We start from the raw sequence: 16,513 nt of genomic DNA on the forward strand, positions 1-16,513 counted from the left end.
GTTTCTGGTGACAGATTCTGTTGATAGCAAGGTTACTTTTCTCATCATGGGACCGGCTTATATTTTTCCCACCTTAACTCAATGCAACTTTTGACTAATTGCACAATAACCCTTTCCTTGGTAACCAAGGCTAATCTTGGTTCAATTCAAATCAACCAGCACGACCATAGATAACTCCAGGGATATAGAATAAAAATATAAAAGGACATTTATCTTGAGGAGCTCTTAATCTAAGTCAGGGGAAGAGAAGGCGAATAAAACTACAGTTCCAGGTCCTAAAAGTAATATAAATAAGGTACTTAAGAAGTTAAGAAGAGATCAGTGGGGGTTTCACGGGGTAGGTAGCATTGGCAGCTTAATGACTGACTAGTAATAAGGGGGCACGTCAGGTGGTGAGTATGCTTGTGGTCAAAGCATAGGTCACTGCCAAAGGTGATAGACATCTAATTTGAAGGAAGAAAAAGGTTTGCATAAAGTGTGAGGGGAGTAAGGCTCTGCAAAGAAGGTTGGGGGCCATATGGAAAGAGTTTTGATGGTCAGCTAACTAACTACTTGTACCTAATTCAATAGGCGATGATGTGTTTCATTGCCTTTTACTCAGTTCATGGGAAATGTGGAAATTGTCATGTTGATAAGAGCCTTGTGCTGGGTGTCTCCTGTTTGCCCCCTCGGGACCACCTTCACCTTGCTCTGTGGCCTGGAGGCTGGTTTACACAAACTCAATCTACAGGCTTGCTTGGTCTCTGACTTCTCTCCAAAGGCAGCCCGGCAGGAGAGGGGAGCAACGGCAGTTGGGGTCTTCATTCCCCAGCTCCATCCCAGTGGGTGGCACTGAGCGGACTACTTCCCTCACTGAAGGTGTCATCTTAACAGTCTGGAAGTCAGAAGTCAGATATCAGTTTTGCTGAGATCAAGTCGAGGTTTTGGCGGAGCTGTGCTCCTGGAGGCTGGAGGGAAGAATCCGCTGTGTTGTTCTCAGCACCTTCTAGGGGTTGCTCGCATTCCTTGGCTTGTGGCACAGCCATCACTCTGACTCTGACCCTCTTGCAACGTTACAGAGCCTGGGGATCAGGATGTGGATGTCTTTAGGAGAGGGCATTATTCTACCTACCGTATTTACCAGCTCTAAGTATATTTTTGCCTAAAATGTAGACAGAACTTAAGATACAATAAGTGCTTTTCAGATTATTAAATTAATGCAAGGTTGCTGTAGAAGTCTAGAAACTTTAGAAAAGTAGAAAGAAAAAAGAGTACCCTAATCCTGGTCTCTTTTCTATGCATATCATTTTTTATTTTATTTTATTTTTTAAAAATAATTTTTATTTTTTTTAAATTTATTTTATTTATTCATTTTTAGAGAGGACAGAGAGAGGGAGAGAGAGAGACAGAGAGGGAGAGAGAGGAGAGAGAGAGAGAAGGGGGGAGGAGCTGGAAGCATCAACTCCCATATGTGCCTTGACCAGGCAAGCTCAGGGTTTCGAACTGGCGACCTCAGCATTTCCAGGTCGACGCTTTATCCACTGCGCACCACAGGTCAGGCTGCATATCACTTTTTAAACAAAATTGGGATTAAGTGGATGAGTTAATTTTTATTTTTTTTTATTTTATTTTTCTATTACAGTTTACAGTCAACATTAGTTTCAGGTGTACGACATAGTGGTTAGGCAATTGTGTGCTCCACAAAGGTCCCCCAAAATTTCCAGTACCCACAGGGCACCACACATGGTTACTACACTATTACCGGCTCTATTCCCTGTGCTGTACTTACATCCCACGACTGTTCTGTAACTGCCTTGTACTTGTTCATCCCTTCACTTTGTCATCCAGCCCCTCAACCCCTCCCTCTGGCAACCATCAGTCTGCTCTCTGTCTCTGTGAGCTTCTTTCTATTTTGTTTGTTCGTTTATTTTGTTCTTTAGATTCCACCGATAAGGGAAATTATATGGTGTTTGTCTTGTCTTTCTCTGTCTGACTTATTTCATGGTCCTACCCCTAGGACCATCCATAGTGTTGTAAATAGTAAGTGGCTGATTTTCGATGCTACTGTTAACATTTAACATACCATCAGCAATTCCTATGTCATTAAATATTCAGATGTTCATTTTATTAAAAGAGCCAAAAGACAAGGATGGATGCCAAACCAATTTTTTGTTAAAATGGTAGAATCAGCAAGTGATTTTAGATTCAGTCTTACTATGTTTTTTTCTTCTTTTAGATATTTCAGATCAGCAGAGAGGTTATCTATGAACCACATCTCCTCCATGAGAGCTACACTCGCCTCTTAACCCACAATGCTCCTGCACCCTCTTGTATCAGGGATGCTCCAGTCAACTATCTAGAGGAATTAGTGTACCCCAAAATCATCAAGGGAGGCTATTCATTTATTTTACTGGGGGAAAATAGTCTCATCCTATCTTATACTTTCAAATCAACAAGAAGCCTGTGACTGGCACATGAAAATCAATGCTCAAACATACCATAGCCACTCCCCTTGAGGAAAAAAACAAGGAAGATCAAAACAGGTGGATATCTGTACAAGTGCAATCACTAACAAGAGCCTCTATCTTTAAAACAGTCTGGCTTAAAGTGAGCTTAAAGCAGCAGTTACGTCGCAATCTAATTTCACGTATAGAGAAACTTTAAATGAACTGAGACCATGAAGGAAGAATTATCTTTACCTGCTCTCTTTTGATTTCTGAGTTGATTTAATAGCTTTATCTAGAATAGATTAATTAGACCCAAGATTAAAAAAATATATGTAGACTACTAGAAGTTAAGTTTAATGGTGTCAAGGATGGGAGACTGGTTCTAAGGTAGAATTCTTAACTCACATTCAAACCAACCAAAGGGAGAGCCGTTTGCAAATTACAATTATTTTGGATTTTATATCCAGTTCACATCTGACACAGGGGACTCTGGAAGGCTCTGTAAGATATGAACTGGATAAAAAATACTTTCCTTTAAAAAAAAATCCCAAACGCTGCTTAAAATCTACCACTGAAAACAAGCAACTTAAAAGGTAAAAAATAAATCTCAGTGCTCGAGTAAAATGAATATCCTCTATTATAAGCATGACATGACATCTTTTGATTCTCATCTATTATTATTCTTTGCATTCTTGTGTTGAGGTTGAATTCAGCCCTCGATCATGCTAAGAAAAGCCCTTAATTCATCATCCGAGCCTATGCCGGGTCAAACACGTTGAAACAAACTCAGTGACACCCGTCAGGGACGGCGGCAGAGCTGCTGCATGGGTCTGCGATTAAGAAGCATTTACACAGAGACAGGGATAATGCTCATGCATAAAAATGCGACGTAAAACACATAATGACTGGGATGCAGGGAGCATGCTGATACCCACCTGACCTCAGACTTCAGAAGGTGGCACCTTGCCGAAGTCTACGAAGCCTCCCTGTGTTGCAGGGAGGGCTTTAGTTCCTCACAGTGTTTTCGCTACTGTCTATCAAGCTGAGACATTTCATTACCAGTTATTTTCTCCGACTGCCCTTGGTGTTTCCTTTTCTACCTTTCACAGATGCAAAGGGACCCATCAGACAAGTCCTCAGCTTTTCAAACAGCTGACAACACAAATCATGCTAGATATAAACATTTACACGGTCAAAAGTAAATGTTTCCAAAATTCCAAACTCCAGTGCGTTTGAAAATTGACTTGGATCGGGTACTCTTTACGGAATTGAGAATTAAAAAAAAAAAATCACTTGTCAACAACAAAAAATATCAAAACAAAACAAGAGTGATTTTTTTTTGAAATTTTATTTATTCATTTTTAGAGAGGAGACAGAGAGAGAAACAGAGAGAGAGAAGGGGGAGAAGCTGGAAGCATCAACTCGCATATGTGCCTTGACCAGGTAAGCCCAGGGTTTCGAACCGGCGACCTCAGCATTTCCAGGTCGACGCTTTATCCACTGCGCCACCACAGGTCAGGCAAGAGTGATTTTTAACACCAGGCTGTCTCTCAGTCCCTTCTTTCCCAATAAACGTTAGGGAGAAGCTGTCTTGATATTAGGTTTTTTATTTTTTCTTTCACATTAACATTTTCCTCTATGATGGCCTATTGGAAAGTGAAAATTATCTATTTATTATTTCTGTTAGCTTGCTACCTTTCCCATCGCACTCTCATTATCCCCTTCACCTAACAATACTTTAAATACGTGCCATAACTCCTAGGAAAAAGACCCATCACGCCCTCAGGATCTGGTCTTTGCCTTCCTCTTCCATCCACAGGTCCCACCACCTCCCTTTTGGCCTCTGCGTCTCAGCCTTGTCGCACATCTTTCCAACGATTTCTGGACGTTAGTCACCAGCCCGCATTCTGCTTCAGGCTTCTCCCTTTGCCTGGGATACAATTATTCCCTCCATCACCCTCTCTAAGAAAGAAGGAATAATTGAGTATTTCGTTAAGGCTGCGACCTGCCCTTCTTAAATACTGGTCAGTGACCTTATCCATCCTCATGACTTAATTTGAACGATCCCCTTTTGTAGATGGAGGTGTATGCAGAACCCACATCAAGTGCCTTCCAGGGTTGGTGAAAATAAAACTGAAAATGGAACAGTTAGGCTAGGTTAGTTTTCTGTGGAATTAGAGCAATAAACCACATCAGCTACATACACATAGGACATCACTCTAGAAACGCCTCCCAAGTCATATTTAAAACAGCACGCAAATACAACATAGCTAAATAGTTTTTAGTCACACACAAGCTCTGTTATAACCTGCCTTGTGACCTGAGTCAAAGTCACTAGCAACACTTTGATTAGTCATTAGATTTATATATAGATATATATCCTCCAATGTATCAGAAGGGAAAAAGGACTTACAAACATTGTGCTAAGAAACATGACCGCACTGCGTGAATGGAGGAGAGAGCAGAGCCCCAGGACCCCAAGCCCTGAAGAACCAGCTGCCGGTGGTAACAAAAGTCTATAATCGTAACCTCCATTTCTTGCTCACAAATGATTTTCCATTCCTCTTGAGTTCCCAACAGCTAAATCACCTTCAAACACAATTTTCTCTGTGTGTGCTGTTTTCTTTCCACCTTAAACACTCTACTCAACAGCAAAAGTTTTCCAAACAGAAATGAACCAGCCAAAGCAACGCGAGATTCCAGCAACGAGAAGACCCCATGGATGTAATGGCCTTCTGCAAATTAAGGAGGAGCCCAGCCTGGGGGAGGGGGCGAAGAAGAGGGATGTCTGTGTGAGAGCCACACAGCACAGCTCAGCATTTCTGTGCAGAGGTAGGCTTCTTAACCCGCAAGGTGCTTCGAGGAGGCTGAGTGATTGATTTTTATATAAATCATCTAGGATGATTTTTGTTTTTCCTTCTAGGATGATAAACGTCAGATTTTACTTTTGTTAACAGTTTTATTTTATTTTGTTTAGATTAAAAAAAGCCCCAGTCAAGACGTTTCTCGGAAAAACCAGACTTTCCCAGTATGATATACAGAGGAGGCAACCCTGAGTTCTGACCTTCATGGGGTATCAAGGGATAGACCCTCAGGCAACCTGCAGGGGGCACAAAGTAATTAGAAACAGGAGGGTTTGACCAGCTAGGGAGAAAAAGCACAATTCAGATATGACAATGTTTGTTGGCAGTCGGCCTGAGGTCTGCGGTAGCATTCCTGGTGAGAAGACAAACGCATCACGGAGACGGAGGCGGAGGCTCGGAGGACTGGCTTTCAGAATCAGCGTCCCCCCACCCCATCCTCGGTGTCACCAGGGAAAGAAGTGGCTGCTTACCTTCCTGCCCCCAGTGTTGATGCGAAGGGGCGTCAGAAAGGGGTCGAAGATCATGTGACTGGTCTCTATGTTGACTGGCGACTGCCGTTTCCCCACAGAGCAAAGGTTCCAAGCCGAGTTCACCAATCCCCAGAAAGAAGGAACTAGAGACGAAAGGAAATGATAGAGTCAGGCTGGGGGGAAGGTTGGGGAACAACACAGAAAGAACTATGGTGCAAAAGCGGTCAAATCAGAGTCACCCAATGTTGCCCATTCACGGAGATGGCCACCCATGTTGCCATCTATGGTACTTTCCTGGCCCGACTCTGTCAATTTCTCTAAATCCTACCTTCATAACCATTAATATCAGATTTTCTTATTTCAGACCTGCTCATCCTATGGCCCCTTTGATGAGTACAGTTAGCATTAATGCCTCAGTGGGAAGGGAATGTAGTCCAACCACAGCATACTTGCAACATGTCTGAGGAACACTGAATATTTAGCAATTCTTGAGTTGATGCTCTGCTAGCCCATTTGGTAGGAACAATGTGAAAAATCAACCTTGTCCTATAGAGCAGAAAGTGGCATTCAACATATACAAGGTGGTAACCTGGGTGTTTCAAGATCAAGCTGAGAGAATAAATTGTTGTAATGACCCTCAATCAATGCTAGACAAGATTTTGGCAACTTGACTTTGGTTAGTCAGCACTATGTCATTAACCTAATGGATCAGTGGCTGAAGAGTCTGATCATTGGATAGGCAGAAAAAAACAATGACATGAGTGCTGAGTGAAACTCTCCAAAGGGAAGCTCTGCTCATCTTCAGTGTCACATTAAGACATCTATTAAAATAAATTTCAATGGCAATTTCCGGTTGGCTCAGTGGTAGAGTGTTGGCCTGGCGTGCAGGAGTCCCAGGTTCGATTCCCAGCCAGGGCACACAGGAGAAGTGCCCATCTGCTTCTCCACCCCTCCCCCTCTCCTTCCTCTCTGTCTCTCTCTTCCCCTCCCGCAGCCAAGGCTCCCCTGGAGCAAAGTTGGCCCGGGCGCTGAGGATGGCTCTGTGGCCTCTGCCTCAGGAGCTAGAATGGCTCTGGTTGCAACAGAGTGACACCCCAGATGGGCAGAGCATCGCTCCCTGGTGGGCATGCCAGGTGGATCCCGGTCGGGCGCATGCGGGAGTCTGTCTGCCTCCCCGTTTCCAGCTTCAGAAACACACACACACACACACACACACACACACACACACACACACACACACACAGAAAGTTAGCAGAGCAAGAGTAAGCTAACCTACTAATTTTATGCTCATGAAGATCAGAGACTATCTCTTCAGCCTTTTCCAGCCCTGCTCAGCATCTTCCTAGAGGTTGTGGGTCCATGTTTTCTCCACATGCCTTGAGATTATTTAACTGTCATCCACTCATCCATCCACAGTATCCATCAGCAGCACCGTGAACTCGTGTTGCGTGTCCAGCCCTGGGTTATGCTGAATTGTCAGGAAGGCAGGACACAGAAGAACAAGGACCACACTGGGAGGAGGGGTGTGAGGGTAAGTGGCATGTTTTATGAAACTCTAGATGGGGGAACCAGACCCTGAAGCAGTGAAAATGGGGCCAGGGAGTGATTCCTCCAGAGGATGAGCCAAAAGATCAATGCAAAACCTCTCAAATGTGCCTGCCCCTCTCGGGACCTCAAATTGAATACGGCCTTTAAGTTACAGCAGCTATCTTTGCTGCTATGTCATGGATGGAGAAACTAAGGCAAAAGAGGAGTCTGTAAACACTTGCTAACAATACTGTGTAAGAGACCTGTAAGCCACAAAAAGAATTGGTATGTCTAATCCCATCTAAATAAAAAATTCTATGGACCTTTTGTATGTTACAGGCCACTGTTGGGCAGACAAGGAAAGTTAAAAATGAGTTCCTTGGATTCTTAGGAGAACATTTCTTTTTTTTTTTTTTAATTTTTATTTATTTATTCATTTTAGAGAGGAGGGGGGAGATAGATAGAGAGAGAGAGAGATTGAGAGAGAGAGAGAGAGAGAGAGAGAAGGGGGAGGAGCAGGAAGCATCAACTCCCATATGTGCCTTGACCAGGCAAGCCCAGGGTTTTGAACCGGCAACCTCAGTGTTTCTAGGTTGACGCTTTATCCACTGCGCCACCACAGGTCAGGCAGGAGAACATTTCTGCACCAAAATACGGGCTTCATTGTGAAAGATGGCAAACACCCGATTTGGTTTAACCCGTCCCAGTATGCCTCTGGTGACTTTACTCCTTTTAGTTAAGAGTTTGTATTGGCAGCCCTGGTGGGTTTGCTCAGTCAGTTGGAGCGTTGTCTGGAGACTCCAAGGTTGAGGGTTTGATCCTTGGTCAGGGCACATATGGGAAGCAGTCAATGAATGCACACCTGGGGGAACAATATGTGACTACTTCTCTCTCTCTCTCTCAAATCAATCAATAAATAATAATTTAAAAAAAAGAGTTTGAAATGGCTTTCCAGTCATAACTGATTTTCAAAATGGCGGCAATGGTCAGTTACAGAGGGACAAAGAGGAGTGGGAGGAAGAGTAGAGAGAACATATACACGTGTGTTCTTGGAACTCTCATTACCAATCATCTCTTAACTACATTATCATTGCAAGTCAATTAACATCTTTAGAAGGCACTACACCCTAGAAAAATAATCATAATTAGGAAAACATTTGCATTAGAAATTATTTTTAAAAATATATAACTTCTAGGCCCTGAGTGGTTGATTCAGTGGATAGAGTATCGGCCTGGTACATGGATGTACTGGGTTAAATTTCTGGTCAGGACCCACAGGAGAAGTGACCATTGGCTTCTCTCTCCTTCCTTCTTCCCCTTCTATCCTTCTTCTCCTCCTACAGCCATTGGCTTGATTGGTTTGAGCATAGGCCAGGGTCACTGAGGATAGCTCGTGTGTCCAAGTGGCAGCCTCAGGCACTAAAAATAGCTTGGTTGATTTGAGCATTGGCTTTAGATGGGGGTTTCTGGGTTGATCCTGGTCAGGGCGCATGTGGAAGTCTGCCTCACTATCTCTCCTCATCTCACTAAAAAACAAAAACAAAACAAAACAAAAAAGCAAAATATTTATAACTTCTGTCTTCTCTAAGGTGCACTATTAAAATCATTGACTTAATATTATATTTCTTCCTCAATCATTTGGAGTTTATTATGAAAGTAAAGCATCCATCTGGGCATGTCAGTGATACACATAATGATGACAAATGAGAGGGTGTCAGGGACAATACAGTCATGGCCCTGCCACAGATCAGCTGTATGACTTTAGATAAGTCATTGGTCTCTGAGGCCCTGTTGGCTCTCTATGGCCTTTGCGGTAGGTAGAATAACAGCATCCCCCCTCAAAGTTGCCAACATCCTAACTCCAGAACCTGTGAACGTTACCTTAGTAGTAAAAGGTACTTTGCAGAAATGATTAGGCTAGGGATCCTGAGATGAATAGATTATCTTGGATTATTTGGGTGGGTCCAATATCATCACAAAAGTCTTCTTCTTCTTTTTTTTTAAGAGACAGGTGAGGGAGGTCAGAGATAGGGAAGAAAGATTTAAGGATGAAGAGAGAGATCAGAGAGGACCAAAGACACTGGATTTAGAGATGAAGGAAGGGGACAGGAGCCAAGAAATACAGGTGGCTTCTGGAAACTGCCATGGGCAAAGCAACAGCTTCTTCCCTGAAGCTTCCAGAAGGAACACTGGCCAACAGACTCTGATTTTAACCCCACGCGACTCATTTTGGACATCTCACCTCCAGAACTGTGGGACAATACATCTGTGTTGTTTTAAGCTGCTAAATTGTGAATATTTGCTATCGCCAGAATAAGAATGAATACAACCCCTTTTATCTTTAAAACTCTGCAAGACAATAATCTCATTGGCAATCAGGCCATCTACAATGTCTGGGGGGCCTTCCTGAGAGAGCAGCTGCGTGATGAACTAAGCTACATCTGGTGTGCATTGCATTTCATCTACTCCCATGAAAACCATTAACAAAAATAATTCCAACCCCGTAAACGGATTGCGAGACTGCTGTTATATGGCAGCGTGGGTAGGCAGACACTGCCACGCCTCTTTAGGAAACTTCACCCCCCCCAAGTACCCCCACTAAAACACAAACTTTATGCAAGAACTTTATGTGAACATCTGCCTTGGCTTTTACTGGGCACGGCACTCTTTTTGACAAACAGTGTCCGGGTTTTACATCCCCACTTCATGGTCAAGGCCGACGAGTCTGGTTCGAGGCACCTGGTCAGCCACTTCAGGAATGACTGAGAAACACTCGCCCCTACTCAGCTGTGTCCCTCGTCAGTTCCACCCTTAAAGAGGTGATCGAAATTCATCTTCTACTGGATCACTGACTATGCCATCAGCCAGAAATGAATAGTCTTTTTCAGAAATATATTAGGAGCCACCTTAGAGATCACCTGATCTGAATGAAAACATGAAACTGGGGCTGGAAAGGCTGAGGATAGAGTCCTCCACCTTAGACCGCCCAGCCAGGTGGGGCCAGGGAAGGCCAGAGTAAGGCACAGGCCTCAAGATTCCTAGTGTCCACCACACCCCGCTGCTCTAAACCCTTCCCTCCCCAGCAGGCTCCACACAAGAGCAGACCATTATTGGCACAGAGTTTCAGATCACTGCTACAGTCACTGGAAGACTTTTACTACCATTTTTTTCTTTGGGCAAATCAAGGGTAAGTAGCATTCGTGCCTATTTTCTACTTAAAATGATTCAAACCAAACTGCTTTAAATGTCAACTATCCCGAATACAAATTAAGATTGTTTAAAAAAGCTCTAGAACTTGGGCTGGATAGGAACAGGGCTTTCACTCGGGCCAGGGAGGATGTGTCCGGGTCTCATCTGCAGGAGGAGGTCCCCGTGGAGATCTGCTGGGAATGGCGGCTCCCAGCGGGCTGAGCCAGGGGCCGTGTGCTGGGGTCAGCGGCAATGGACAAGGTTCTAGCCCAGACGAGAGAGGTCAGTGCTCTCAGAGTCAGTGTGAAGGGTCAGGACAATAAATAAGATGTAAAGGTAGTCTAGGGACCTCAGGTGCCAAGTGGACCAGGAAGAGGTCTGCAGATGGGGTGTAGCCTAGGTTCTCGGGAAGTGTTGCAGGAAGAAGGCTGTGAGAACAGGAGGGCATGGGAGAGAGCCAGCAGGCTTTACGTGTGGAGCGAGGCTGAACACGTGAACCGAGGCTTCAAGATTTAGAGCAAGAAACACTCTGTCTGAGTTTGTGCAGAATTCCGGCTTATCCCCAGGATCCTGATACTTAGGATCGATCCTTCCGGTTTCCCAACCCCCTCCATCCCCTCCAGGGGACAGAGGTGCCATTACAGAAAGCGAAGGCACTGCTTCTACTTCCAAATTTAGACAATTGTTGTCGAATTATTTTTTTCTTAGTTTTCCTGGCTATCCCAGTAAGTCAAAATTTCCAACTTCTTGTCATTTTTAAAAAAGCAACACCTATCGTGGCTAGTTCGCTAATGCCATGCCCATTTCTGTCTTGACTGATACAACTTATTGTTGAGGGAAAAAAAAAGTCAATGTAAATAAAGTAAAACCGAGTGAGAACCTAACCAGTGAACGGAAAACTAGTCTGAAAATGTTTGCAAGGGATCACCCCCGGCGTCCTCTTCACACAATCTTCTATTTTACATGCAAACCAGAACAGAACAGACTTGGATCTTTTTGCAAATTAATTTTCACAGAGTCTAAACAATGGCACTGAACGGCTGCATCACAGCTGTCTTGCCAAAACATTTTCCCATGACAATGTTGTCAGAGCTCCCCTAAACCATAAATCCCACATGGTCCCTTTGGCTCTGGGTCCACTGAACTATGAAAGAGGCTCAGAGACTGTGATTTCAGCTGCTTAAAACATGAGCTTTGGAAAACCCGAAGCAAAACCTATCAGCCGCTTGTTCAACACTGAACAAAGCAGCTCGAGTTCAGTTTATTAACACATCATGGCAACCCCAGACAAAAACACAACAGTTCTTCTCCAGATCAGAAATTGGTCGGGAGAGCAAGGTACCAGAGGACTCCAGTTTGATCCTCAGAGCTAAAATTTGCCTTGATGACATTTTTTTATCCTAGAGAAGATGCCCCAAAGTCAGCCTAGGCTTTCAGGCACCCTTCTTATTCATCTGTTGTTGTCATTTGTCATTTTGGCAAAATTTGCATAGACCACGCTGTTGAGGACAGGGAGTTCAGCACTCCCTGGAATTAATTTATGTAGCTTTTATGCACGTGCTAAATTCTATGGAGACAAGACAGATTCAATTAAAAAGTGTTCAGTGACACAGTCTGTGATGCACCAGGCTTGACACTGATAATTCACTCAGCAAATATTTCCTGAATGGAACACACATGGTTCCCGCTCTCATGGGTCTTGTAGTCTAGCGGGGAATAGGGGAGGTATTCTCTATCTCCGAGTTTACCCGTGTATATCTATGTAATTAGGACTCCCAGTAAGCATGCTGAAGAGACAATGAAGAATGTAATAAATGACAGAATAAAGCATGGATGGGGGAGATAACCCAGGTAGAATGGTCAAGGATACTTTCTCTGGAAGTGACATCTAGGACACCCTAAAAGGACTGAGAGGCGTCTTGCTTGAATAGTGGCAGGGTAAGAGATGTCCAGGGCAGCACTGAGGAGTGGTTCTTGGCAGAGAAGAGCTTGACGTGTTCGAAGGAACCGAGAAGAAGCCAGTTACCTTGAACCTGATGAACCAACCAGATGAGAAGAAAAGTGGGAGGAGATGAGGTTGGCCAGGTAAACCGAAGACAGGTGTGCAGAGCTCTGCGGGCCACAGGGAGCCGTTTGCATTGTACTCTGATGGATTAGAAAGGGTTGAGAGTTTTAGGCAAGGAACTACATTGGCCTGATTTATGAATTAAAAGCATGTATCTGCTTGGGCTGGAAGGCAGCCAGGAAAGAGCTTGATTATCCCTGGAGTTAGTCTGAGTGGGAAAAGAATTGGTTCCCGGGCAACGGTTGAATTTTATGTAAATTTAATCCTATTGCTTTGGGTTTGTTTAAATTCTGTCTCAAAGGCAGAACTAATTGAATATTTTAAAAACTATTCTCTTCAACATATGTGCCAATAAAATAGCAGGTTCCTAGGATCCAACTAGTAGTGCTTTGTAAGTCATCGTCTGAAGCAAGGACTATTTTCGTGAAGAGACAGCTAAGGCAATCTATTCTGGCTTTCAAGCAATAAACTAAGTCCCCAACTTTGGCCAAAGGAAAGCAAATGAAAGTTGGGAAAATGAACACTGGCATAAACCATATCCGCAGTGAATTTAATCTCACAAATAAAGTCTTCCACTTCAATCTAGCAATCTCTCCTTTAGAGTTATAAAGCACATGAATACATTTTGAGTTAGAGCTCATATCTTTCCCTTCCTCTTTTCCTCACCAATGCTGATTTACTGTCTCTTTCCTTTTTCTCAACTGTAATAAATCCCCACTTTGAGTCATTATTAATGAACATGTTTAAAATACCCACTGCTGCAGGCTTTTGACCCCTTTCGGATTTCGGATTTATTTCACAGGGGACTTGGCTCGGAATAACTCCATTACTGCTGAATTCTTCTCCCGCTGCTAACTAGGGCTCCCATTCTCTCACTTGGGACATTGAAGGGGGTGCAGATATCCTATTTAACACACAATCGTTAATTTGTACATTTTTCTAAAAAAAAATTAAAAGAACATTTCAAATAAACCATATAAAAATGGCCACACTCTCGTGGACACCCTGTATATTGGGAAGATGGGCAAGCTAACAAATAGTCATGACAAAACATGATAAGTGTTTTAATGAACGTGTGTGCATCTTAAGAATTACACACAGAGGGGGGACCCTGATCCTTTTATCCAGTGCTAGGGTTAAGCCTTCCTAGTAGAGGAGACAGTTGAGTTCAGCTTGAAAGCTTGACCCCAGGCTGCAAGACATAAAAGTCTTATAACCAGTTAAAAGACTAAAGTGCCTCCTCATGTGGACAGACATGCAGTTTCTAGCCAATCATCGCTGAGTAACTGTTATGTAGGAGGAATTTAAGCCACTGGGTCTTCGGACGTCTCCACCTTGGAGAGTGATCACAGTGCAGGATAAAGACCATGAGCTACCATATTTTCACCTTGAGCAGGTGGTTAAACTTCTATAACCTTGTTTCTCCATCTATAAAATGGAGATGGACAGATTGGGAAGATGATCTTGTTGGGAAGATTAAGTGAGTATATGTTTATAAAAGCTCTGGCCCAATGTTGTTTCTATAACAAACAAATGTTGGGGAAGGAGTTGAGTGAGGAGAATGTTGGCGAATGATGTGGCCACCAACACTGTGATTTCATCACCATAGTATTCCAGAGATGAAATGGGTCAAGGATCCAGGCAGGAGCGGGAGGAGAGCAGCTTTCGGATGCCCATACAACCTGGGTTCGGAGCAGGGAGCAGTCTAGGTTATAGGGTTGGCCACTTAATTTCATACTTTTAATGAGCCATGTGCAATTATTTTTTGGATCTATAACTCTCAATGTCTGGATGAATGGAAGGAAAGAGCAGTGATATGGGTTTTTAGCTCCATGATGGTTTTAACTCCAATGAAAATCATTTCCATTTAGATTCCGGAAGTTGTTGGATTCTATGTTTGGATGGCAGCTTCATCCTCCTGGTTTGCGTGGTGCCAATGTGGTGACTGGCTTGTAGCCCTAAAAACACATCAACTGAGGGAAAGAGAAAGGAAGGAAGGGGAAGTGTTCCTTTGCTGATCACCCATCATTTAATGAACTCTGTGCTAGGAACCTGACATGTCTTAACGTTGCATAACCTCCCCCCAATTCTGTCAAATCATATCATCCTTATTGTACAGAGAAGAACAAGACTAAATGAGATTATGTGATGTTTCAAGGTTGCGTGGCCAGTAAGTTAAAGAATTTGAATTTGAGGTCAGTTCCTCTCTTTAAAACAAAGTAATGCACATGTGTGAACATGTTAAACAATGTGCAAAGCTATGAATAGACACTTCTCCAAAGAAGACACACAGATGGCCAATAGGCATATGAAAAAATGTTCAACATCATTAATGATTAGAGAAATGCAAATTAAAACCACAATGAGATATCACCTCACACCAGTCAGAATGGTGCTCATCAATAAAATAACACAGAATAAGTGCTGGCGAGGATGTGGAGAAAAGGGAACCCTCCTGCACTGCTGGTGGGAATGCAGACTGGTGAAGCCACTGTGGAAAACAGTATGGAGATTCCTCAAGAAGTTAAAAATCGAACTGCCTTTTGACCCAGCTATACCACTGTTAGGAATATACCCCAAGAACACCATAGCACTGTTTGAAAAGAAGAAATGCACCCCCATGTTTATGGCAGCATTGTTCACAATAGCAAAGATCTGGAAACAGCCCAAGTGTCCATCAGTGGACGAGTGGATTAAAAAGCTCTGATATATATATATATATACACACACACATATATATATATCCACTGTATATATATATATACAGTGGATTAAAAAGCTCTGATATACACACACACACACACACACATACATACACACACACACGCGCGCGCGCACACACACACACACACACTATAGAATACTATTCAGCCATAAGAAATGATGACATAGGATCTTTTACAACAACATGGATGGGCTTTGATAACATTACACTGAGCAAAAGAAGTAATTCAGAAAAAACTAAGAACTGTATGATTCCATACATAGGTGGGACATAAAGATGAGACTCAGAGACATGGACAACAGTGTTGGGGTTACAGGGTGGGGGAGGAGAGGGAGGGGGTTGGGGGAAGGGAGGGGCACAAAGATCATGGCTTTTCAGCATTTGCCATATTCCCCCTTTAATCTATAGACAGACAGCAAATATTTACTTATGGTGTTTCCACTATAAAGACTGCTGTCTTAGGGACAAATGCTGATGAACTATTTCAGCAGTTCCTCCTTCTTCAAAGACTTATATGTCAACATAGAGCTCCATGTTTCATAGGACATACTCAAGCTCACTCCATGCTCTCTGGAGCTTTAGCACAAGGGAATGTCCTTTTTTTTCCTCTCTCTCTCTTTTCTTTTCTTTTTTTTTTTTTTGGTTGTATTTTTTCTTTTATTTACTTATTTTTGTATTTTTCTGAAGATGGAAATGGGGAGGCAGTCAGACAGACTCCCACGTGCACCTGACCAGGATCCACCTGGCATGCCTACCAGGGGGAAATGCTCTGCCCATCTGGGGTGTTGCTCTGTTGCAAACAGAGCCATTCTAGCACCTGAGGCAGAGGCCATGGGGCCATCCTTAGTACCCGGGGTGGCTTTGCTCCAATGGAGCCTTGGCTGCGGGAGGGGAAGAGAGAGACAGAGAGGAAGGAGAGGGGGAGGGGTGGAGAAGTAGAGGGGCGCTTCTCCTGTGTGCTCTGACTGGGAATCGAACCCGGGAATCCTGCACACCAGGCCAATGCTCTACCACTGAGCCAACCGGCCAGGGCCTAGGAATGCCCTTGTTGATCAAGCTACCCAAAAGAAAATTATATGGAGCAACCATGACAGACCGAGCAAGTCAGTCTCATACTATTCATCACTAGAACGCTGCAGCCCGGTGTAAACAGTTTCAACTATCTCGGGAAGCAGCACGGCAGATTGGGAAATCCTGTCCAAGGGGTCCTATACTACAATCTGCCCCTTCATTTGGAGTTAACCCTC

General features: G+C 43.5%; 1 protein-coding gene across 2 annotated transcripts in view; it reads right to left on the bottom strand.

The window, feature by feature from the left end:
* The window catches only part of CA10 (carbonic anhydrase 10), a 488,258-nt gene that overhangs the window by 285,257 nt on the left and 186,488 nt on the right, over nucleotides 1-16,513 (bottom strand). For both annotated transcript variants that reach the window (XM_066263991.1, XM_066263990.1), the window contains exon 4: nucleotides 5,761-5,903. In XM_066263991.1, the coding sequence (XP_066120088.1) occupies nucleotides 5,761-5,903 (143 nt within the window). The remainder of the gene's footprint in view (nucleotides 1-5,760; nucleotides 5,904-16,513) is intronic.

This window comes from Saccopteryx bilineata, chromosome 2 (genome assembly GCF_036850765.1).
Source record: "Saccopteryx bilineata isolate mSacBil1 chromosome 2, mSacBil1_pri_phased_curated, whole genome shotgun sequence".
NCBI lineage: Eukaryota > Metazoa > Chordata > Mammalia > Chiroptera > Emballonuridae > Saccopteryx > Saccopteryx bilineata.